The sequence below is a fragment of the Sodiomyces alkalinus genome, assembly GCF_003711515.1.
Source record: "Sodiomyces alkalinus F11 unplaced genomic scaffold SODALscaffold_2, whole genome shotgun sequence".
Lineage (NCBI taxonomy): Eukaryota > Fungi > Ascomycota > Sordariomycetes > Glomerellales > Plectosphaerellaceae > Sodiomyces > Sodiomyces alkalinus.
The window spans coordinates 5,892,283-5,915,872 of record NW_021167080.1 but is presented as its reverse complement, the minus strand read 5'-3'; the positions used below and the strand labels follow the sequence as shown (position 1 = coordinate 5,915,872).

At 52.8% G+C, this 23,590-nt stretch overlaps 6 protein-coding genes across 6 annotated transcripts; 4 read left to right on the top strand and 2 right to left on the bottom strand.

Moving 5' to 3' along the window:
* The first annotated feature begins 6,338 nt into the window (after window positions 1-6,338).
* Window positions 6,339-8,070, top strand: SODALDRAFT_331408 (S-adenosyl-L-methionine-dependent methyltransferase). Its single transcript, XM_028611451.1, has 4 exons — window positions 6,339-6,490; window positions 6,726-6,924; window positions 7,108-7,194; window positions 7,472-8,070. Exons 1-4 carry the CDS (start codon window positions 6,453-6,455, stop codon window positions 7,964-7,966), a joined length of 819 nt encoding a protein of 272 aa, XP_028469454.1. The 5' UTR covers window positions 6,339-6,452; the 3' UTR covers window positions 7,967-8,070.
* A 360-nt stretch (window positions 8,071-8,430) lies between these two features.
* Window positions 8,431-9,971, bottom strand: SODALDRAFT_124949 (phosphoglycerate mutase family protein). The gene is made up of 5 exons (XM_028606656.1): window positions 9,841-9,971; window positions 9,512-9,711; window positions 9,137-9,397; window positions 8,801-9,043; window positions 8,431-8,684 (listed from the first exon to the last, which is right to left on the bottom strand). Exons 2-5 carry the CDS (start codon window positions 9,685-9,687, stop codon window positions 8,597-8,599), a joined length of 768 nt encoding a protein of 255 aa, XP_028469453.1. The 5' UTR covers window positions 9,688-9,711; window positions 9,841-9,971; the 3' UTR covers window positions 8,431-8,596.
* A 1,558-nt stretch (window positions 9,972-11,529) lies between these two features.
* On the bottom strand, window positions 11,530-13,828 carry SODALDRAFT_343507 (ubiquitin carboxyl-terminal hydrolase). The gene is made up of 2 exons (XM_028613126.1): window positions 13,533-13,828; window positions 11,530-13,475 (listed from the first exon to the last, which is right to left on the bottom strand). Exons 1-2 carry the CDS (start codon window positions 13,546-13,548, stop codon window positions 11,803-11,805), a joined length of 1,689 nt encoding a protein of 562 aa, XP_028469452.1. The 5' UTR covers window positions 13,549-13,828; the 3' UTR covers window positions 11,530-11,802.
* A 375-nt stretch (window positions 13,829-14,203) lies between these two features.
* Window positions 14,204-15,495, top strand: SODALDRAFT_331405 (ARP2/3 complex 20 kDa subunit). The gene is made up of 5 exons (XM_028611450.1): window positions 14,204-14,270; window positions 14,336-14,662; window positions 14,792-14,917; window positions 14,996-15,040; window positions 15,109-15,495. The coding sequence occupies exons 1-5, from the start codon at window positions 14,268-14,270 to the stop codon at window positions 15,115-15,117; spliced, it is 510 nt and encodes a 169-aa protein (XP_028469451.1). The 5' UTR covers window positions 14,204-14,267; the 3' UTR covers window positions 15,118-15,495.
* Window positions 15,496-17,448: 1,953 nt separating this feature from the next.
* SODALDRAFT_338892 (hypothetical protein) lies at window positions 17,449-18,937 on the top strand (the record flags this gene model as incomplete). The annotated part of the gene is made up of 4 exons (XM_028612815.1): window positions 17,449-17,583; window positions 17,647-18,063; window positions 18,214-18,600; window positions 18,677-18,937. The coding sequence occupies 4 exons, from the start codon at window positions 17,449-17,451 to the stop codon at window positions 18,935-18,937; spliced, it is 1,200 nt and encodes a 399-aa protein (XP_028469450.1).
* A 1,865-nt stretch (window positions 18,938-20,802) lies between these two features.
* Window positions 20,803-22,529, top strand: SODALDRAFT_124830 (hypothetical protein). The gene is made up of 2 exons (XM_028606653.1): window positions 20,803-21,491; window positions 21,605-22,529. Exons 1-2 carry the CDS (start codon window positions 21,046-21,048, stop codon window positions 22,299-22,301), a joined length of 1,143 nt encoding a protein of 380 aa, XP_028469449.1. The 5' UTR covers window positions 20,803-21,045; the 3' UTR covers window positions 22,302-22,529.
* Window positions 22,530-23,590: the final 1,061 nt, after the last annotated feature.

The window sequence follows — 23,590 nt, the reverse complement described above, 5'->3', positions numbered from 1 at the left end:
CCATGCCGTTGTTGTCAGGTACCACTACTCCGTAGGGCCCTGCAGTCTCAAGCGCGCGCGCTGAGACATCTGCGACGGGAAAATCCCAAAGTACCTACGGATAGTTGGCCCTCTTGACGAGAAATATGAATATCCCAATGTTATCGAGTCATCGACCGGGGTGAACATAACGTGAACACTCAGTATCCCAAGGCTCTGCCGATCCTCACCCCGAGAAGCAGCTTAGCGCACGAGAAGCGACGTAGCCAAGAAATAGTTCGCTAAGTTGTCGACGCTTCAGGACATAGACAGTGATAGTCTTTGTGGATTTTCGCTGAGAAGATGGCTGACCCTCCTCCCTTCCCGTGGTCAGGTGTTAAGAATTCCAGCCATCCTGCGCGGCCTTGACAGCCAGGATTAATTAAGGGAGTTGATGCATGCGGCATAATTATGGGTTAAGGAAGAGGACGGGCAATTCCTTGTCAGCCGTGAGGAGCCTGTGACGGAAGGATCCGCGTTGTAGAGCAACCCCGATGTTGGTTTAAATTGGAAGGAAGAACCACCTAATTACATTAGTTTAGTGACCGCGGCTTGCTCCACAGGCATCTAAATCAATTCCACTTGCACTTTTTGCACGACCTTAAAAGCTCCATGGCAGATAAAACCTCAATTTCGACGCAGTCAACTTTGATCTTTCCTCGTTACGACAGCACGTCCGATGGTGGGATCAACAGTTATGCTAAACGAATCAGTAGACCGAGAGGGAAATTATCTTGTTATGAACCGATATTATTTCCTTGCTGAAAGTGGGTAAGGCTCGACGGATGGAATGGATTGCGCCCGGGGGAGTCGACCATGTCAACAGAAGAACGCGAACATCAAGGCGCTGGTACCCCATCGCCCCGCTGTCTCGAACTGATGTCTCCAAGTGAGGTGAGCAGACAATGCAGGAGTTGCGGTTGGCCAGTGGGGGATTTACATGGTGATGCCTCAATACCCAAAAAGTGTACGGGCCCCAACAGTGAACACAGGGCATATTTAGAACATGCCATCATGCTCTCGGTGCTGGGCCCCCCTGATCCTGATGAATGGGCATTCGGTGAGCCGAAGACGAGCTGACGAGCTTGGATGGCTTGGATGTCTCGTGGTCTCCATTGATTGGACGAAGAAGGGGGGGGGTGGGTGGGGGAGCGGCGCGTGGGAATAGATCACGTGATAGCAGATGCCTGCATCTAGCCGTCACCTCCCGTCGTTCCCGCGAGGACTCCAAATTTCACCCCTTACAACTGGTCCGCGAGCCACTCGAAACTCGTCTTAGCCCCCAGGCCAAGCGTCAAGACCGCGACGAGGGTCTTGTGTTGCGCGGGCCACCGTGCGTTCGATCGATAAACCGAGCTGTTTTATTCGTAGAAGCCGTTCTGTGGGGTTTCGGCGAGGAAGAGAGGGGCTGGTGGTGGTGGGTGGTGACGCTGGCTAAGGTACCTACTTCAACTCCCTGGGTGTCTTGGCTCAGGTCAGGAGTCGTCGGTTGTTGGATCTCAATGGGCAATTATTCGCGAGACATTACGACGTACATACGATGCACATCGTAGTGGCGAGGGACCTGGGCAATTGGTAAGCAATCACACGGTCACACCTGGAATTGCCGGTCCGCGGATGTCCCCGACCCCCGGGCCCGCCATCGTCTCTCAAACAAGGAAAGAATGCATGGGAAGGGAGAGCTGAGATATGGAGGCAAAGCGACTGTTGGCGAGGAAAGGAAGAGAGTTTGGGGAGCTGAAATATTCTGGAACCAGTTTGCGGACAAATGAAGAGGACGAGCGATGTTCTTACCCGGTTCTGGCTCTCCACACACATAAAGTACCCCCCTGCTCTACCCTTATACGGATACCGAGAGGTTGATTACAAAAAAAACAAAAAAAAAGAGAGAGAGAGAGAGAGACCCGGGGGGGGGGGAGGCGGGGCAAGCAAACAAGACGAAGACCGAGGCAGACCGAGCGAGGGATTTCGCGTGGCGGTTTCCCAGACATCCCCATACCCCTCATAAGTACCGCTTCCTGTGCGCCCCGGTCCATGTTGCCATGTTGTCCCTTGAGGTGGGAAGAAAGAGGAAACAAGAAAAGACAAGACAATCGTGACTGCGGTCAACAGTGCGGTCGAGAAAAATTCGCACGAAACCCCCGACATGCATCCTACCAAGACTCATCACACATATGTACGTTGTACAACGTACATACATACCCCTGATGGGCTAGCCCGCAAGGAGTAGCGTCACCGACGCATGAACTCCACCCATATATTCGGATGGTATTACTGAGTACGGGGGAAGTCTTATCTCGTCGTAGCTCGCAGACGAGTGGCTCCCCCCCGTCGGGTCGGCATGAGCCAGTGGGCAATTTGGGTGGTCGAAGATTTCCAATCTACCTACCCAGGAACTGATTGATTTTGACCAAAGGAGGTTACCTAATAAGCTAACAGCAAACACGGGGGACCCACGGATTGATTGACTTGAGCTCGCTGCGATATTGATTATGAAAGGCCAATCATCGTGGGGCCACTCTCTTGACTGCATTTCGCTGACGTCGAATCGTCGATGTTCAGGAGGGCGTGGGCATCGATCGACCCGACATGACCGAACGTCAGCAATTTCGACTCTTCGGACAGAGGAGGCGCAAAATACTTTCCTTTACGTCGAAAGAGCCTTGAGATGGGTATCTGAGAAAAACGGCTGCTTGGCCAGGGCCTGCAGATGCAAGTTGCCGGAGCGTTTTCTCGGTTTCTATCCCTGTGCTTCAGCACACAAATCTGATACGTGTCACTCGGTGGTGGACGGTGGACCCTATCAGTCACCTCTCCACGAGACCACGGCCACATGCGCGCAGTACTGCAGGCTCCTCTTTTTTTTCTCTTTCTTTTTCCTTTCCTTCTTTTCCCCCTCTCCCTTTTCCGTCCTTGATCCTGGTTTAAGAGGGGGTTGGGGTGTTCGGTGGGGTGGGGGGGTACATATATGTACTCCGTACTCGGTACCTTACCGTAGGTTCCTCGGCCGACGCGCTAACAACGGCTTGTTCAAAAAGTGACAACCAACCATCCCACACTCCCTCAGTGCCTGTGGGCAGTGGACGCGCATGCGGGCCAAGAGAGGCGGCAAAGCAGCGGTGAGCCGTTCGCGAAAATTGCACCTAGTTTTTCGACTGCGCCGCAGCATGCCCGGAGTACTGGGTCCTCTTCCTCTACATAAGGTAGGAATTGTCTTGCCTGCAGCTTGCCTTTCTCGCTATACACAAGTACTCGAACCGCTTTTGCCGAGCGGGCTCTGACCCAAGCTTCCCAAGTTCTCACGCTCGCTTCGCAGATGGTCCACTTTCCACCTACTTGGCTAGAGCGAGGAAACAACGTGTCGTATTATTATCGAGAACGAACTAATTCAACTCCGCATCACGGCTGAGCTACAAGAATAATCCGGGAAAACCTGGCTGCATTTGGAGCAAGCATACCGCATGCGAGTGGCTGCTGCTTCCCCTACGGTGTCTGCACAGACTGCACTCTGTAATAGTCGGTCATCAGCTCCAATTTTTATTTGGAGTCGAGTCATCATCAAGACGTTGGCTCGCTGCAGTCATGGGGTCTCCGTCATCAGAGACCCAGCTTTCCGAGGTCTGGTGATCTTTTGATCATGTCATATACGGTTCACCAATCCTCCCGGTAATGGATGAACCACCCACACGGCGTCGACCGAAGCCGGTCCCGCCATCACTCGGCTCGGCCGTTGCCGCTTCCTAGGTCCTGTCATCCGAAGGGAAGCGCCGATGCTACCTCATTCTACGAAGTACTGTATCATGCAGGTCTCGACCGTCTTGGACACTGACTGAATAACCAGGGCAGAAGGCAACCGGGGCACACTCCCCCGGGGACGCAACACACCGCTGTGCTTAATCGGAGAGTACGTAATGCCTGGGGAAAAGCGAAGTCAGCGGCCCCTGCCGGACGAGAGGGGAGTGTACTTCGTTCTATTTTCACCGTTGATAGGAATAACCTATGTTATCTCTCTCCCCTTCTTGTCTTGCGGTGACGGATAATGGTGTGCAGTTCATTTTTTCCCTCTCCGCTTGGCGACCCAAGCAGCGTCACATGTGAACCCCTTTTTGGCCTCCGGGGTTGTATCGGTTTCGATCCACTGATAATATCCTACATTCTTCCCTCAGTCCCTGCCATACCTCCTATTGATGACGGCGATAGTACCTTACTGCTGAGCTCTGATAACGATGCAGGAGAAAGGGGGAAACCAGAAACGAAAAACAAGTTTCACGAGAAAGAGAGGGGAGAGAGAAGGATAAGAGGGGGGGGAAATCGTCTGAGCAACTGCGGACATCAGAAAAAGCCGTTGGCAGAGGCGCCACAAAGAGAGGCAGGCCAAGCTCTGAAATATGCCAGGTGGGAGACGAGCAGCAAACGGCACAAAAGTTACAAAACCCGAGAATGGCGTGCATGGTATTCGAGACGACGATAGTCTATAGGCCTCTTAGAAGCCATCTTGGCCTACAGGTCACAGGTCGGTCCGATGCGACCATGCGGGCTGCGGCAGGATCGCGACCGATCCGTTCTCTTTCTGTCAATTTGCTGGAGCAGCATCTCTTGGTTGTCTCGTGACTAGAGACCCAAACTCAGGAGCGTGCTCCCTGCCTGCATCCAAAGTGTGAATTGTCAATCTGTCGAGAGACATGTTCTGTCATCTACATGATATGCAAGCCCGGGCCACTTGCTTGCATATGTCCAACCATGAGAACAGGTTTCTGGTGGGGGCTAGCAAAGGCTGTGCTGCGGTGTATCTGTGATACGTGTACGAAGCAATATGCCAACCAGCGTCCAGGTTACTATTCCATCTATTCCCCTAATGGACAGGGGGACGGGCGCGGAACGGGGCGCTATAGCCATAAAGGCTCACTCACCCCGTCCATGCCTTGGTAATACACGAGATGCGCAAAAAAAAAATGAAGAAAAGAAGAAGAACGTGGAGGAAAAGAAAAAGAAAAAAAAAAAAGAGAGAGAGTGAGAGAGAAGAGAGAAGAGAGATTCATGAGATGAAGCTTGCAGGGAAGGAAAGCGAATGCCCACACGACCGATGACCTGCCGAAGGCTGTGTGCTCTCGCTGTGCATTCCAACAAGGAACACTCCCTAGCTCCCCAATCACGACATCCCCTTCCCGGTTTTTTTATTCTCTTTCCCTTTGTGTGCCCCATTCCACCACTCCCTTGGCACCACTAACAATCCTGCGGGTGCAGCAGTGGCCCGTCCCGAGGGCTTCGTCCCCCCCACACACAACCCTTCTCTTCGTCCGTCATTCAACTACCCGCCCGTCAACGGGGAACTGGGACCGTTGCACCCGGTTTATATAGATATCTGATGACGTGGAGAAGTAAAAGGCATGAGACGTGGCAACTCTTGGGGCCTATGCTATGGGGCGCACTTTACCCTGTTGCCAACTTGCCCGAACAGCAAGGGGTTTGGCTCCCCATCCCTTCCCTTTCCTTGCCTCTCTTGCTGGTGCGGGTTTCCGGCCCCGCCCGCGGTTCTTTCCGGCTCCTTCCCACCCCCCTAATACACAAGACTCTTATGAGCCGTGTCTATGGTCTACACGAGCTGTCAAAGACCCTGTATAGGCATGTCACGCCAGAAGAAAATTATGCTTCGCTTGGGAGTAAGCGGGAAGGGAAAAAAAGGGAAAAAAAAGGCCCCTGCTCCCGACCAGAATAGGGGTGAAAAGCGGGTGGACGTAGCGTAGACGACTGGCGGCTGAGACAACAGAGGGGTAAACCGATGCGGTAAACAGCAGAAGGCTTGTCACGACTTTTCACCACTCACGACGCGGCAAGTATTGCGTACATGGCCCGAAGCGCACGTGAGGGCTCATGTGCCCATTCTCGGTGAACGGCCGGTATGAAGTATACAGGTATGTACACTATCGAGTTGACCGACGAGACCGAGAAGTCCGGTGACGGGTTACCCCACTAGCACCGGTTACGGGCCCGGGAGGCGCTGACTCGCCGATATTTTGGCCCCGTGAAAAGTCCCCGTTGAAGTGTCCGAAAAGTGTCCGGCTGGTACAGGACTTCTTGATGTATTCTTCCAGCTACATATGTGTATAAATACCGCCAATTTCTGGCGCGAATTGAGTCATCAACGTCAGTAGGAACTCAATACCAAGATCAAATGAGTTGGTCTTGTGGACGCTTAGATACATAAGTGAGACAAGAAAAACAAGAGAAGAAAAGGAAAAAAAGGAAAAAAGGAAAAAAGGAAAAAAGAAAAAAAGAAAAAAAGGAAAAAAGAAAAAAAGAAATAAAATCACTTCGACACCACCCAATCCAATCCAGTCACCCACTTTACCGACTTGACATTTGTCATCTCAGCCGCACATACCTACCTCACCATACCTTACCCATACCATCAACAAGTCCCACAACGAGCGACGATGACGGACACCACAAGTGCCAACAAGGCTTACTTCGAGTACGTACGCCTCTATCCCTGATTGAGATCGGGTCCCCATTTTCTTTTTCTTCTCTTTTGGAATTAGCGGCAGCAACTAGCCTTGCTGGCCTGAAACCGGGATCCTGCAGGCGGGCGCACCTATCATTAGATTATCATCCTCCCGCTCAGCGTCACGCGACGCGGAATATCCTGGACGACGTGAACCATGTGATCTCGTGGAAATGGATCGTTTCTGATTGACTCTGTGCTCTAGCAAGCTGGCGGCCGATTATGATTCGAGATTCGAGAAAACCATCGAGCAACTCGTCCGAGAGATTCAGAGACGGAAGGATTTACTTGGCGTCGACTCTGCGGGCGATGACGACGATAGCGATGACGACGATGGCCCAAGGACCGGCCGGAAGCAGGTCAAGCTGCTCGATTATGCCTGTGGAACCGGTCTGATCTCCAGGGTGCGTGTCAACGGTGTCTTCGTCTTTCCTATCGGCATCCTTCCTATCTTCCATTTCAGTCTCCCGGGCATTCCCGTCCCTCCCGCTCCTCCCGCGCCGCCCGCGCCGCCCGTGCCGCCCGTGTCTTCTACCTGCATCACCCTCGCTGACCGCCAACTCATATTTGTCTTGCCTTCACTCTAGGCCCTTGCCCAATACACGACGCAATGTACAGGGATAGACATCTCCGAGAACATGGTAGCGGTTTACAACACAAGAGCTGAAAACCAGGTACGTTTCGAGAGCCGAGACCGGAATTTGGCAGTGGCTTCGGTGTCCTTCCATGCCAGTCCCACCCACTCCGCGCCCTGTATCCCTCGTCTTTTCTCTCGTGGGGTCTTGGATCGTCCCCCCTTTCTTTCGCCTTTCTTTTACAGGAGCTACACGACCCCGCACGCCCGGCGTTGTCCACGCCATCTCCAGCTGCCCTAAGACAAACGCCGGCGACGAAGCCTCCTTGATTCACCAGCTCGCATTAGCTTTTGTCCTCCACTTACAAATTCCACAGGGCCTATCTGAGGACGAGATGCGTGCCTATCATGGCAATCTGGTCGACCCGGCGGACCCAGCGCCTGCCGCCTTTGAGGGTTCTCGATTCCGAGACTTCGACGTCGCGGGCGTGGGCTTGGGGTTTCATCACCTGGACGACCCGGAGTACGCCGCGCGCCAACTTGTCGCGCGCTTGCGGCCCGGTGGCGTGTTCTTCGTCGTTGACTTTTTGCCGCACGCACCTGTGGGTGGTCAGGGGCATCGCCACGGTCACGGTCACGGTCACGGGCACGGTCATGAACAGGGGGCCGGACAAGAACACGAGGCCGCCGACGCCATCAAGCATCACGGCTTTTCGGAGGAGAGGGTTCGGGCCATATTCGAAGCCGCCGGGGCGGGCCAATGCTTTATGTTTATGGAGCTCGGCAGCGGTGTCGTGTTCCACGGCACTCGCGGGGAAGGAGGTGAACCGATGAAGAGGAGGGTTTTCTTGGCCAGAGGTACCAAGGCATGAGAAAGGATAGAAATGGCGCGGAAAGGAGGCCTGAGAGTTTTCAGCTCGGAAGGAAACCAATCCATAGATTTAGGGACTGAATTGACATTCTTTGAAGTTTGCAAGAGGGTTTGTTATGAGGTCTTGTCTCTTTGTCTCTCCAACGCAGTCGTACTTGAACCATTTCGCGTGCTCACCTCAGCACATGCGACCATACCCACTGGAAAACTCGAGATCCCGTCCGCTCTCTCATAGATAAACCGGTGAGGGCTGGAGTAGTAGTCAGGTCGGTGACGACTGGCGAATGCCCAGTGTTGCATGTCTTTTTATTTGCCCTAGTATCTTTTTGTCCTCCCTTGCCTTTTTTTGCTTCTCCGAACTTGCACTAGCTTGTGTTCCACGGTGGGCGACGAGTATGTGGATAAGTATGGCATGGAATTGACTAAGGTATTGTCTAGACAACTGGGTATTGTTCCAGGAAGCGCTGGCAGATCTATTCTGTCGCGAGGATATTGCCCTTTGTCTGTAGGTCGATATGTATCCAACAAGGGATCCGTTTTAGATGTAAACAGACATCTAGAAATCAGGGGCACTCGCTGGTCGTACTTTGTCTGAATATGCAATGCTGCCAAAACGGTCTGTCGGGTATTTTTACTTGCCACTAGGAGGATCATCGACATCCACTACGAAAGCGCCACCAAGGAGAATCGCGGGTTCGTCAATGCTGTTATGTTCGTAGCTGTGTCCAGTCAAGTTTGGTCAGTTACTAAGAGGTAGACGAAACAACACCAGGATTTGAGGAGGGAAACATAGCTGAGGAAAAGACATCTGACACACTCAGCGCAGCGTACTCACCTCAGGATTCCCACGCCTCCTGCTTCCAACAAGAATGCGGGACCGGCGTGGAGCTCTTGTCCGGTCCATCGCAGCGCCAGAGCACGAAGGATATGACCGTGGGCGACGATGAGGACGTCGCCGTTGGACCCAGCAGGGTGGCCGTGGCCGTCCTTCCCCTGACCTTCCATCACTGAACGATGCCACCTATCGCGGATGTCCGTGATCAGGCGGTCTAGTCGTTCGTCTATGTCTTTGGGGCTCCTGGTGAGAGGTGGGCAGACCCAAGTCACTGGTCAGTGCATGTCCTCCACCTCCCCTTCTTGCTCTACCAAGGGAGAGCTAGTTTTGACTCACTCGCCGCCGGGACACCCGTCCCGCCAAATGTCCCAACCTTCTCCCAGGCCTTGCTCCTTTCGGATGCGGCGGATTTCGGGGCTTGTGATACCCTCATAGTCACCGTAGTCCCACTCGCGAATGTCCTCTGTGACTTCGACGTGGGCACTGCAGGGAATTCCGGGTATCTCGGTCTTTCCGTGGGGTTCCCAGGGGATGCCCTTGATGCCCAGGTTCAGGAGCTCGAAGGTACGCTGAGCGCGTTTCCGGGGAGAAACGTAGCTGTTGGGGGGGAAAGTGCGTCAATGAGGAGTATTCTTCCAAGTTTTTTAGTAAAAAGGAAAAAAAGAAAATGAAAAAAGGATGAAGGGAAACCAGCTCAAACAGGGGCCGTACATATGGGCAAGCTTAGAAGGGACGATGAGTCTGTCCTTGCCCACGAGAGCGTTTCCAGTGGCTTTGACGCGTTTCTCGCCGTTTGCAGTGAGGGGAATGTCAGTGCTGCCGGTGTGGCGGCCATTGAGGGACCACTCCGTCTCGCCGTGGCGAACAAGGAAGACACGAGGAGCCATCTTGGATTGTTTGATAGGATCAGCCTGAGAGAGGTTAGTCAGGACTCGGGAGTATCAACTATCACTTGCAGGTCCTCTCCTGTTCTCAAGGCGTCTGTTTAGGCTAGCCATGGGCCATGGCTAGCCCCTGGAGATAGGCCGAAAATAACTCACCCGAATGCTTAGTGTCGCGAGGGTGAAAGGACCGATGGTCTTCAAGAACCGCTTCAGTAAGTCTTTGCTGAACTGGGCGAGAATTACTCTGTAACCTGTAGTAGATCCGATATTTAATAAATAAGGTATAAGAAAAAGGGGCTATATTCAGGAGGTCACTCAGAAAGACGAAAGCACTTCTGTACGACGAAATGAGGGGTAGCGGGAAGCCCGGAGATGGATGTAAACTGGAAGTAGCGTGTACACGTGGGTTTACCCAAAGTTCATGTTGAATTACCCGAAACTGGATGATCTTGGACTTCACGGCTAGAATAAAAAAGTTTCCCGATTTTTTCGTGATATTCTTAGCAAGCCTATCGGCAAGAATTCTTGAAAACTCACTTGGCAACGTCATCTTCAGATTCGGCATCCATCACGATTTGTTGAATGCGCCAATGCCCCGTCTCTTTCTCAGAGAAGTAGAGATCGCCCCGCATTCCTCTGTCTTGGTGTGTCTGAAGAAAGGGAAAATACCTAAGGTACGAAGCAAGTGGAGATGATTGGTGAAATGCGACAGTGGCGTCGCTTAGTCAGCGCACATTTGGTGAGGATGCGACGGAGTAGCTCCACTGTCCCGCAGCACATCGTGACGGGGTTCAACAGCAACAATCGCCGCGACTTCCGACTACATCTCGACTGCAAACCACGAAGACATCTCCACGACTTCGAATCTAACGCAAATCTTCCTCCGTTTCTCCCTACGCGCTGTCCCTCTTCCTAGACGTCCCTCTCCATCGCAATCTTTCCATCCGAAGAAATCCTACACCAAACCGTCACACTAACGAACCCGTTTGAAGAAGCCGAACCGAACCCAACCGATCCGAACCGAACCGATCCCACCGTCAAAATTCCTTGAAAGACACGGAAAACCCAAAAGAGATCTGGCGAGGCACTTTCAGACGAGTCTCTTTGAAACCTCTGGGCAAAGAAGTATCAGGATTTGGGAGATATATATTTTTTTTTTGGAAAGCATTGGATGCGAAAGAGGAGGCCGAGCCAACGTCAAAAGTCACCACCAGCAAATGGCCCCTCCTCTGCGCGCCGCCCCCGGCTCCCGCAAGGTCCGCGCCGCCGTCATAGCGACCTGCTTCGCCGCCGCCGTCTTCACAGGTGCCGCCTACGGTGCAGGTTTAAAGACCCTGCAGGAGTGGAATGAGGTATGGCATCCCTTCTGTCTTGCACACATATATATGCACACACAAAATGTCCATGTCCACATATACCTACTCTATCTACTCCCCCTTCCCTCTTTTCTTCTAGCGAGCTATTTCTCTCGTCCAAAGCTCCTTTTCCACAATGTCTTCCACTGAGCCATGATTGACATCGTCTCACTCTTCGTCTCTTCAGGAACGCTCCAAGTTCCGCGAGGCTCCCATCGAGGACCAGATCGCCATCCTGGAGTCCCAGCGTCACAACCTCGTCGCCCAACGGCAGGGTCTCGAAGATAAACTCAAAGTCTTCGAGCAGCGCGTGAAGGAGCGGAATGCCCAGAAGCAGGCTTCTGAAACGTCCGGCACCGCGAGGTAGTTGACCATATACCGAGCCTCCGGATGGAAAACAGAACTTACTCATACCTTTACTTTACTTTACTTTACTTTACCCCTTGTTGTAACATGATCATGTACAATATTTACGGAGATACCCCATTTTGAATCAAGAGGATGCTAGCTGGTTTAATTGATAGAGCTGGTAATGTGTAGCACGTCAATCACATACGATCCGCGCCAAACACCAGAGAATTCCCAAGTCCCCATACTGCTGTCAGTTCTTCATTCATGGGCCTATACCTACTATATGCGACTGCCGCCAGCCATAGCTTGACCACGTCCAGGAAAACTATCGCCGGTCTCAGAATACAGCCCGTGTTTGCTGACCAGATTCGCTTCGAGTTAGATATTGCGCTCAGCATTACCCCATTCCGTTTTAATCAGACTGCTCGCCTTCCGCTGTGGGGAGAGGGATGGCCCTGTACAGCAGGATGAGGGCCGAGTGCGTCTCGCCGCCACCGCAGAGCGCATCGATCTTGTCGGACGTGACCTCGCTGACCTTGTCGTCGTTGAACCACCACCACTTTCCGTCCTCCTCGCCTTTCTTGCCCGTCTTAGGATCCACGGAACCTTCCTTCTTAATGTACGCCGTGTAATGGCCACTGTCGGCACTGGAGCCCTGGTGCGTCACAACACCCCGCAGCTCGTACAGGCCGGACTGATTGGCGCCGTCGTCCTTGGCGAGGTCTTTGTTGACCAGCGCATCCAGTTCCTTCTTGAGCGCCAACAGAGCAGCGTTCCGCTCGGCCTCGACTTCGGCGTCCGTCTTGTACGTCTCCGTCATGTCCGTATCCCCATCGGCGGAGATTGCGCCGCGCTTCTTCTCGTTGGCCTTCTCCAGAGCCGTCTTTTCAACCACCCCACTCGACGAGCCCGTGACGTCTCCGCGATCAACCGGGTTCACCTTGCGCCGCTTCCGGGCCCGCTCGATGTCCTCCTCATCCTTGCGAATTTCCCGCACCTTATCCCTTACCGGGACCAGCAGAGATTTGAGCTCGTCGTCGCAAAACTCGACCACGTCCAGTTCGTGCGGGAATGTGACCTTGCGCATGATCTTGGCTTTCTTCTGCGTGTCTCGTCGCCAGAAGAAGCGGACAAAGTGAACCGTGAGGTACTTGGGCAAACGGGAGATCCGGGACTTCTTCGTGTAGGTCGTGTCCCTGTCCAGGACCGGCGATCTCTTCTCCAGCTTCTCCGTGAGGCCGGCCAGAATGCCATCCCGCAGGTGGTTGATCGTGCTGTCGATGTGGCAGTTGAGCTTGAAGAACGTCTCGGTCGATGTGACCGCCTCCTCGCCGGCATCCTTGGCGGCTTGCTCGTCGACTTCGAGCGTCGACTTGAGTTGTCCCGACATGTACCTGTCGATGAAAGATGCGTCCGCTGTGTCGCCGAGGCGCTGCTTCAGTTGACTAATGATCTGCGACCATGCCTCCTCGGCATCCTGCTGAGCGTAACCATGGCCGGTTTTGGACTTCTCGGCAAACTGCGGGAAAATCGACCTCAGCACGGCGAGGAAATTATAAGGTGCCACGCTGTCCTGCGTCTTCGACATGTTCGTGTACAGGTCCACCAGTGGGCCGACCAAATCCCCACCCTGCAGGCCTAGACTGCTCTGGAGCGACTGACCACCCCGTCCTTCCGTTTTGTATTTGGTCAAAGCAATCTGGAGTTCGGGGATGGACCGAAGAGTTTGCAAGGTGGAGTTGAGATAGCAGGTGTTGCCAAGGTTGGCCAGCCCAGCCGGCGTAGCTCCGGCCTGCTGGGCAGCTTCCGCTTCGGTCATGTCCTCGACAAACTTAACAGCCTCCGTTGGCCTCGCCAAGCCTGCGTTGTCTCCGGAGGGCGTGCCCATCATCATAAGCACCTGGTTTGGCTTCAGGCCGAGCTTGCCCATGTCGGCGTCGTCCTTGAGCTGGCCACCCTTGACCAAGATCTTCTGTCTCTCCGGTTCGACGCCCGTCAGGCTGAAGAGCTGGTACTTAAATGTTTCGCCATTGGACGCGGGATCGACTTCGACTTCGAGCTTCTTGCCCTGGTGTTTGACAATGACTAGAAACGTTAGCAGAGCATTCGCGGGAGCGTACCTAGTCAGACGAGCTGATTTACCTGGTATGGACGCCATGGCTGCCGCGGTTTCTGCCTCGTCTCTTCGGTGCAGACCGATCTGTACGCAGTAGACAGAAAATTGACTGAAAAGGTTGAGAGTTTTATTTGAAGAGAATGGCGGTGTTCCCGTCAAAAAGATACATGCACTGAGGGGCAAAAGGTGGAAGGTGGGAAAGGCAGAGGAAGTCGATAATAACTTCCGTACTGCATGTAATAGGGTAAGGTAGCCTGTAGGCAGCTTCAGGTGGCGTCAACTACCTTACCTAATAAGGTACCTACTAGAAGAACATACTTGGCGGGGCACGTGTGGGTCCCAGTGCGATAGTGTACAAGTCCTTGAGTGAATCTTGGTAGAGCCGTCGTGTACCCTTAAATTCACGTTGAACAGACCACAGTGCCTACTCTCATTGGCCAAAAGCCCAGAGGCCGAGAGCTCTCCCCTCCCTCCACTTGCAACGGCGTACGGTCACACCGCCTTTCCTTATATGGCCTCCTACGGCATACGTAACACTTCCCGGAATAGCACGTGACTAAGTCCCGTACGCCACGCCACTACTGAGCCACTGAATTACACGATGTTTGTGGCGATGCTCCCGCCCTGGGCCCCACCAGAGACGTCAGTCGTTCGAGCTGCGATCCAACTTCCTGCTTCATACCAACCCCACGATCTCACATCTCACCGTCTCAACTTCCGCCAGTCCTCGAATATTGGAAGGACACCTATTCGTTACAATCATGGTAGGTATACTAGGAGCCGAATGCTTTAACTTGCGTCAACGCCGAGCTAATACACTCTCCCACAGTCCCAATCTCTACGCCCCTATCTCCAGGCCGTCCGGACCAGCCTGACCGCCGCCCTTACGCTATCCAACTTTGCTTCCCAAACTGCTGAGCGTCATAATGTCCCCGAGGTCGAGGCCCAGACATCGCCCGAGGTCCTCCTGACGCCTCTGACCATTTCCCGCAACGAAAATGAGCGCGTCCTGATCGAACCCAGCATAAACTCGGTTCGGATATCTATTAAGATCAAGCAGGCCGACGAGATTGAGCACATTCTGGTCCACAAGTTCACTCGCTTCCTGACACAAAGGGCCGAGTCGTTTTTCATTCTCAGGAGGAAGCCTATCAAGGTCAGTAGCATCTGGCTAGGCGACACAACGGAATGCCTGACGGAGAGGGACTGAGGGAGAGCCCGACCCATTGGGCCTGGAACCCCCCCTCCCCCTTCCCCAATTACTCCTACTGACACGACATTTCAGGGCTACGATATTTCCTTCTTGATTACCAATTTCCATACCGAAGAAATGCTCAAGCACAAGCTAGTGGACTTTATTATTCAATTTATGGAGGAGGTTGATAAAGAGATCTCAGAAATGAAGCTCTTCGTACGTGCTCTCTCTCTACTCCCATTACCCTGTCTACCAATGGAATATCTGGGCTCTTATTCTGACATGGAGCTTCAGCTGAATGCTCGGGCGAGATTCGTGGCCGAGTCTTTCCTCACTCCGGTACGTCAATCTCTGCCCCACTGTAGTCTTCTACGTCCGAAGAAAGCTAACATTAGATGCGCGCTTAGTTCGACTAATCGTTATGCTTTTTGGCTTGACCTTGGAGGTTTATGTCAATATAATTGCTTGCCAGCGCGCGTTTTCTGTTCCACGTCTTGGATGGGGAGTTGAAATTCGACACCAAAAAGCAGGATTGACAGAGGAGCGGGAACTCCCTGGGTTGCATTACATGCTTATTGAGGCTGCCCAATCTTTGGCGGTCTTTTTCTACCGCATAGAGATCCAGTTTACGCATTTATGAGAGCGGTTTTAAGTGTCAAGCATTGACGGAACTTCCCTGAGGCTGTTTGACTATGCATGGTTGAATGTAAGTGACTAGTTTTGTTCTGACATCCAGAATATCTCTCTCAACAAGAGCCCAATGGTTAAATTAAGGTGTGTCGCCATTCGTACCGCATATCTATCTGACTCTGCAGAGCCTATGGCTCTAGGCATCTAGATTTATTCATTGACAATGGCTTACCCAGTAGAGTATAATGAATCCCATGTTCCAGGAACCCTACAGGCTACAGGATCTCCATGTATGCATCGATGCGGATCTCAAGCAGTCTGTAATGTGGTTGAGTGTTTTGATGAGAACGATCTTGTCCTTTCCCGCATCGACTGGATTACTGCCACCATCTATCTGTACGAGGAGATGGCTATTTGTTGTTGCCATAGCATGTCCCTGATGTTTGCTAGACCAGCCAACTTACAAGGTCAGTCGAATCTTACTTACCTCCTTGAATGATTGTTCAGCGTCAATACCGAACGTATATGGCTAGCCTGTGGCTCAGGTTCATCTCAAGCGAGCCTCACCTCTCTCTCGCTACCTGCCTATTCCGCCACTTCCGTTCCTTCCTTGCCAATATATCAAAACTTTTTTCAAGAGCTCTTTATACCGCTACTTCCTCATCAAGCCGCGTGCCTATAGGCTTCTCTCTTACCCACTCCCACTCTCTTATTACTGCAGCTGTACAGAATTTACTCGCATCTTGCCTCTCAATAACCTCCGCTGGCCTTGAGGTTTGTTCTATCGCAGGTACAAGTCCTGGTTTGCCGCGCTTGAATTCAGCAGCTGCCGGGCCTTGTTCGCATCGCAACCTGGGCACTGAAATACCAAAAGGCAAGGGGCAAAAACATGCAAAAATAGCTTCACTTCTCAACCACCCCAGTCACGTCCAGTTGTTAGTGTTCTTCCATCCGGCAATAAACCTCATCTTTTGGCCACACAATCCTCATTTTCTTATAAGCTTACGGGCGACTAACCTTATTTTTCCAATCATTGCAGGCTAGACTGGAATTGAAACGCTACGCCATGGCTTCTGAGAAGAACGCGAACAAGATGGTGCATCATGGAGAAGCCCAAGCTGGTGCTCTCTTCCACGAAGATGCTTCGTCAACCGGTCTAACCAACAGTGCGCATGCTCTCAACCCTGCTTCGTCTCCTTGGGTTCCACAACACCACCGTGGCCACAAGTCGAAGGTAAATATTGGCGTTCTTGAGATTGGCTCAGCCTCCACCTTTGGAAGGATGGCGTTTCTGCCTTGAACGTTAAAAAAAAAATCGACACTGGTCCACTGGATGATCATATATATTGACAGATGAACTCTAGGTTGAGAGTATCGCTTCTGTTGCCGATCTCATCAAAGAACATTTGAAGCGTCAGATATTGGAATTAGAGTCTCCCAGCAGAAAGTCAGCCATGGGTCAGGGCAACCAACGCTATACCCACGACTTCCAGTCGGGCGGTGGCCAAGACTACGAAGACATCTGCAACTCTGCAGCCGACAGGCCCGACACTGTCAAGACTGCTAGTGCCACTCATACTGCTCCTTCTTCCAACCCTGTCGATTTCCGTCGCTATCCCATCAACTTGCAGCATCCCGTCGCCTCTTCCTCTACTAACGGCCATGCAGCTCGGCCGTCTGTCACTGGGCCTGTTTTCTCCCCTAGCTTGATCCCGATGACTCCGGCTCTGTATCCTCCTCCCCAATTTGGCCAACGTCCTGTTATGTTTGGATCATTTGAGCCCCCCTCGCCTCCTGCAGCCCATGGTATGATGGTCGGACAATTTGCGGGTCATCCAGCTCAAGGCATGGGAGCTCCCGATCCGTTTTGCGCTCGTGCACTGGACGTTCCTGCTTCTAGCCAACTGGGAACGGCGGCTGCTGCCCCTTCTAATGCAGTGGGTTTTCCCGCTGAGCCACGTATGAGCATGACCCCGGATCTCGGTGCCGTCGCATTTAGGGAAGATCATGATCCCTTCGTCACCACCGGTCCGTTTCATCCAAATACGGCGTGCGTTGGGCGTTCGCCCCTAACGTCACAGCCTGCCAATGAGTGGGTGCGTCGCCAACGATCAGACATGTTGAATCGCTTGACTTGGCATCCCTCTGGACTTCCGTCTTTCGATGATGCGATGAGCAATGACAACTTCCCCTTCATCGTCACGGCCTGTCAAGCCCGCCCCTCTGGCCATGGAGTCGTTAAGCTCAAGAATGTACGTATTGGGCAGTCGACGTTTTAGAAGCTTGATATAGCATACACTAACCCCGTTCTCCAGATACCTTTCACTACTCGACGCACAGAGGTCATTGCCTTCTTGGGTCGCAACTCGCGAATTCTCAACGATGCAGACGAACCGGTGCATATAATCATGGAGCGCGTAACCAGCAAGACGCAGGATGCGTACGTCGAGTTCCAGACCATGGATGACGCCATCAGGGCCGTTGAGCGACACGAACAGTATATAGCCAAGGGCAAGACTCCCCGCCTTGGAGATCGACCTGTCCAGCTGGAGCTTTCGAGTCAAGCGTCACTCATGAAGGATCTGTTTCCGATTGCCACGGGCATTGTCTGGAACGGGAATGAGGCGCAGATGGACCCGCCGAAGGCCACTCAGACATTTGGCTGGTTCAAGGGATTCATCTCAGAGGAAGAGATGGTCATGCTCGTCAAGCACGTTGAAGTTCCCAATCGCGTAAGTGGATCTCCTTGGAAGTATTCCTTCAATGCGTAATTTCTTGAACCGCGGATTCGGGGCAACGGGGAATTTGGAATTTTGGATTCTCGGTCATCTTTTTCTTTCCCTTGGAGATGGAACTAGAGGGAATTGCTGACCTTGCTGCAGTCTCCCTATGCCAAGGACTGTCCTCAACGCCCGTTCGAGTGCCTAATCAGTACACTCAAGAAATTACCCTGGTCGCAACACAAATACATTACTATAGGCCAGCGAAACGCGATCCATCAGGCCACGGTCGATCTCACGCGTCACCTGTGGTACCTGGTCCGGGACGGCCGGGACGAAGTCAACCTGAACAAGCAATTGCTACGTCGCCTCGTGACGGCCGCCATGACTTGCCCTGGCTTCTCTACGCTGCAGAAGGACAGTATTGCCTACCTCATGGGCATGGACGAGCTCGAAGAACGGTCTTACGGCCAGCCTCGCTTCGCTAGTTCGTGGCGACACCTCCTTGCCCTGGGACCCAAGCCAGGAATCCCGCTGGATGTCATCGAGGCAAGTGAATCAAAACAGTGTGTGAATGATCCGAAAGTTTGCAGTACAGAAATGCTAACGGTTTTTAAACCCATAGTGGTATATTGCTGTGATCCGTGATGAGACGCGCAGGCGGGTCTCGATGCTCCCACTACAGGCGCGATCGGAGGTGGAAAATTCCGCGGGAGACACAGACGGCTATTTCGGCTTTCTCTGGTTCGAGCTTCTCGAGTATCGTCAATTCGGTCGATCGTTCGACAATATGACCCTGAAGGAAGCTGCGGGCCAAGAGATGCACGTCATCGAGAAAATTCTCCGCCGCGCCCTGATAGGCCATCAGGGTTATCTTCGACCGTAATAACTGGCTGCCCTCAGTTTTGCGTAGACGGATAATCCCCTTGTCTTTCGCACTGACGGAGAGCAAGGGTCTGGAGATGAATCCAGAGCATCTTGTTCCAACTTTGGGGGACTGTCAGGAGGTTGGTACGAGCCTGATGCACGACTGGATGACGATTGCTTTTCATGAATTGCTTCCCTGGGAATCAGGGCGACGTAAGTCAGGGACAAGGAGAAATTGGCTGCAAATCTGGCGAGGAAACGTGATGGCGGAGGAAAGGCATTTTCTCAATTGAGGGAATAGGACATGGTGGAAAACAGGAAATATCATAATCGTCGCACGTGATATACTATAGTCTATGCTGCACCGTGCCACTTACGATCCACTCTCCACCCGTAATAAAAGGGACAAAAACTACCAATACCTTATTAATTACCTACATCTCTCGTACTCTCCTCAAGCTCTTGCTACCTTAGCCTAAGCTTACTCTGTCATCTCTCGAAAGAGGCGATCAATTCACTCGCTTCAATCACGCAGAGATGGACCTACGAAAATAGGTACAGGCCAATGCCGGAAGAAGTTGCCCCATTTCAGTCAGTAGTTTTTGTTTCGCGTACTCGATCCAAAAGGGATCCAGATCGGGCTGTTTATGACTTGATGCTGACCCAGCACGCTGAAATTTATGCCGACTCTTTCGAAGTTTACATGGAGTGGACTCGGTGGAGGTGAGGTGCGGCTGAAGTTTTGGGGGGGGGCGCCCGGGGGGGATTAGGCCGGGGGGAGGGGTGTGTTGTGTAGGTACCTAGGTACCTGTGGCTTGGCAATCGTTCTTCAGCCCCGCCAGCTCGGGCGCTACTGCGAGACGACGGAAGGGTCACCCGCCCCTTGGGATCGACCCCAAGCTCGAGACCATTCGATCGATGCATGGCAGGTGGGGTTGTTGTCTGTGGGTCGTCAGGTACCCGAGGTCTGATCGGGGAATTACTAAGGTAGTGGTGACCATTGATAGCGTGCACGAACCACGTCTCAACAAAGCAGGTACCTACCTAAATTAGTAACTACGAAGTAATTAAAAATATCTCTCACAGACAACAACAACAAACACGACCGACGACTTGGCAAGCGGTCACGAGGATATCCGAACTCTCGAGTCAATGATATTGTCTCCGTGGCACTCTGGGCGTCTCCTGCGCCCACGTTCAACCAAACAGTGTTTGGGATAAACTGATGCGAGGTTACTTACATCTTCCCACACGTTTAGGACTGCCGGGACAATCGATGGGCAGGCAACATGTCACGACCACTGCTGTTCCTCCAGCTCGAGAAGGGCCAGTCCAAGCGTTCAGCCAATATACAGCCTCCAAAGGAAACAAGCGCATCTTATATATATTCAGCACCTCGCCCGCTCTTTTTCGAGAGAAACAGGCACCCGTGGCCCGCCCGCCTCCCCCGAAGTCCTGACCAGTGACGGATGAGAAAGAGGACTGTACCAAAGCACACCCTCTACTAGGTTCCGAAAACTGCTTTCTTTTGCAGCGACTCCATCATTCTTTCCCAAATAACAGGCATCATCTACTGCCCCCTTCCGGGTTGTCGGGAGTGTGATGCCAAGGTGAAGGTATCTCCTGCTACCGGCGGTCATTTCGCACTGTCGCAGTACGAGAGCTCCTGTGAGGCTGGATGTCGTGTTCTCAGCTTCGGAGAGTGCGATGCGGCCGAGTTCGACGTCGTAGTTCTTTCTGGGCACGCACTCCACCACCGTCCCTTCGAACAACTCTCGAACAAACCTTAAGTGTGGAAGGCACTCACCTCAGCTTGGTCGTGAAACAACCGGCCCTTGACAATCGACATGAGGAAGGGGACATCCCAAGAAATAGTGCGCTAATATACATCAGAGAAATGCAGCATTCCCGCCTTCCAAGCGTCTTCTACTCTTCTCTTCTTCTTCTTCCCATGCGCGATTCCGTCAGTATCTCTGATTTTTCTTTTCTTTCAACCCTCGATCTCCTCTTTGGTTTTCCTCTCATAATTCTTTTTCCCTTTTTCGATTACTTCTCGAAACATCCAGATTTCAGCTCCAGTAGAGTCACGCACACATATTCCAGGACCGTCTCCAGAGAGTCGCGGCCATGGCGGGACTCAACATGCCCCCCGAAATTGTCCGTCTAACCCAATTTGACGAGAAAACTAGCGAAGCAGCTCTTGACCTGCTGTACGCGATGCTCCCTGGCCTCCTAGAGGAGGCCCAGCACTACGAGATGTGGGGTATCGACTTCACCAACGCCGATGACGAGAACCGTTCCGCACCCCGCAGCATTGTCCTCCAGAAGTTCCTCCGGGCCAATAAATTCAACGTCGTCAAGGCTGCTGCCCAGTTTCGCACGGTTCTTCGTTGGCGTAGGCAACATAATCCTCGAGCCTCGAGCCTCGCACAGGTCTACGAACGGAACAAGTTTGAAGGCATTGGCTACGTCACGAGTCTCCGTGGTAACATCCAGGCTAACCCCATGGTAATTACGTGGAATCTCTATAACCGTGTCAAGGACCTTGACGGTTTGTTTCGGGATGATGCCAGGTATGTTTCCACCTGACATGTCCTCTCCCTTCTCCCTTTCTAGACGCAGAATAGTAGCACGCCTCGTTGGCCCACCACTGGCACGTACTCGTTCTAACTCCTCACGCATACAGCTATCAGGAGTTTCGAATCGCTTTGATGGAGCTTGCCATCGACGAACTTGGAATCAGTCAGGCCCGTGGTTATACTCGGGTGGGGTGGAAGGACCAATACAAGATCATCCAGGTCCACGATTGCGCCGGCACCAATCCAGCCCGTGTCTTCCGGAAGGTCAGAAAAGGACTATGGAATTTTGCCAACCTCTTCCAAGAGATGTATCCCGATCTTTTGAAGTATCACCACTTCGTCGAGCTTGGCTGGAACGACACCGTCGGGATGAACGCCGGGTGGTTACTAGATTCGGCCATACGCGGGTCTCTCGGCTATCGCATTGGCCATTTCAAAATCACACGGAAACGTGAACAGGTAGCAAAAGATATTTTCCCGGAGTCAGAAGCGGGGTATCTTATTCTTCGTCGATCTATTCCTGTCGAGTTCGGCGGGGATGCCGATTCAGTCGGAACAGCGCGCACGGTTTTGCTCTCGGCCGTTGGGAATCAGACACAGGGCGGGCAGGGGCAGGGGCAGGAACAGCAAAACGCGGAGCAAAATCAAGATCAACCTCAGGATCCCCCAGGCTCAAACCCACAAGAGAACAAGGCACTGGCCATTTTCCGGAACATGTTTCGAAAAGCTCGAAGTCCGGTACAGCAAGACAACCAGGTGCTCCTTAACGTTCCGCCTCAAGGCCACGGTGCCGCATCCGGTTGATGAAGGTATCGCGTGGGTGTCCTGAGAAGTCTGCTGGGAAGCAAAGCTACAAGGTCAGGTGTATTGCGCTTTGGGGCAGTAGGAGGGGGGCTGGACTCGTGGAGGGTGTTGGCGTTGCTGGAGATGATGTATAGCGGTACGACAAGGTTTGGGCTGGAGGCTGGCACAAAATTAAGGTACCTATCGAATAGTACAGTCCGTACAGAGCGGAGGGGGGCAAGACCAAGGTATCGAATAGCACAGAGCGGGGGGACAGGACCAAGGTATCGTCTAGAGCAGTGGGAATAAAAGTTGCATTTCATTATATGGTGGCCTGTTACTGGGAAACACCTGGCTTATCGCATAGACTTAGCGGACCGTCAGTCGGCTGGAGACTGATCAGCCGGAGGGAGCCCGATCTGGTGGCGGGTAGTGATTGAAGCTTGGTGAACTTCCCTGGAAGGGGGTCTTAATTACCTACCTAAGAGGTAGGTCGCGGGCGGGGGGTATCTTCGTGGAGTAAGGATTGTAAGGCACCTGCCCTGTCACCTGTGTGGCCGACGAGCCTCGTGAGCTTGTCTCCAAGGCACTCTGAATCTCTGACGCGGGGAGTTAGTCTGCGGAAAGGTAGTCCGTAGCGATACCCTCACCACTAGGTTTGCTATGAATCGGGGCCGGCGGTGGTGGAATCACAAAAACTCTGGTTCCACCTCGCGTTGATGAAGCCGGCATACCCAATAGTTACTGGGTAAGAACTCGCCTTGCCATGAACCTGAAACCCTGAAACTGGAAGATAACCGTCGGTGGAGTATCTCGACGATCCTTAGGGCGGGATTCATGGCGGGCAGAGCACATACCAAAAGGAACATGAACTTCGAATAGCGATCTTGGTGCGTCTCCTTCAGTTTTAACACCGTATAGAAGGGAGTGATGACACACAGTTGCTATAATCTATACCGGGGCGCGCAATGACGACGAGGGGGGGAAGTTAGCGGCGGTTTCCTAGTACTCGGTAAGAAATACGGAGATAGGAATCTACTGTTAAAATTCAAGGAAAAGCAAGCCATGGGACAGTCACATCGGTTTACGGTGATTCCGAGTTTTCTGTCTCATATCGCAACAAGGTTACTCTGTGTGGTGCGACTTTATGGCTTGCCTGAGAACCACACAGATCATGAGAGTCATGGGTGTCTCGTAATCCTCATCGACTTATTGCGGCGATTGTCAAGAAAAAGGGGCCAATGTCAACTTGGGGGCCGGGGCCTTGGGGCCTGCACTCAGCTGCCTGGATGTCGGGGGAAGTTGCACGG

Bases quoted from the DNA above. Each gene is read 5' to 3' on its own strand.
- SODALDRAFT_331408 (XM_028611451.1), top strand. From the start codon at position 6,453: ATGACGGACACCACAAGTGCCAACAAGGCTTACTTCGA. The intron at 6,491-6,725 runs GTACGTACGCCT...TCTGTGCTCTAG, and splicing joins GCCAACAAGGCTTACTTCGA to CAAGCTGGCGGCCGATTATG. The intron at 7,195-7,471 runs GTACGTTTCGAG...CAAATTCCACAG, and splicing joins ACACAAGAGCTGAAAACCAG to GGCCTATCTGAGGACGAGAT.
- SODALDRAFT_124949 (XM_028606656.1), bottom strand. From the start codon at position 9,687: ATGGCTCCTCGTGTCTTCCTTGTTCGCCACGGCGAGACGGAGTGGTCC. The intron at 9,398-9,511 runs GTACGGCCCCTG...CCCCCCCAACAG, and splicing joins CCTTCTAAGCTTGCCCATAT to CTACGTTTCTCCCCGGAAAC. The intron at 8,685-8,800 runs GTGAGTACGCTG...GACTGGACACAG, and splicing joins GGAGGCGTGGGAATCCTGAG to CTACGAACATAACAGCATTG.
- SODALDRAFT_331405 (XM_028611450.1), top strand. The intron at 14,663-14,791 runs GTCAGTAGCATC...ACGACATTTCAG, and splicing joins TCAGGAGGAAGCCTATCAAG to GGCTACGATATTTCCTTCTT. The intron at 14,918-14,995 runs GTACGTGCTCTC...ATGGAGCTTCAG, and splicing joins TCTCAGAAATGAAGCTCTTC to CTGAATGCTCGGGCGAGATT.
- SODALDRAFT_124830 (XM_028606653.1), top strand. From the start codon at position 21,046: ATGGCGGGACTCAACATGCCCCCCGAAATTGTCCGTCTAACCCAATTT. The intron at 21,492-21,604 runs GTATGTTTCCAC...TCACGCATACAG, and splicing joins TTGTTTCGGGATGATGCCAG to CTATCAGGAGTTTCGAATCG.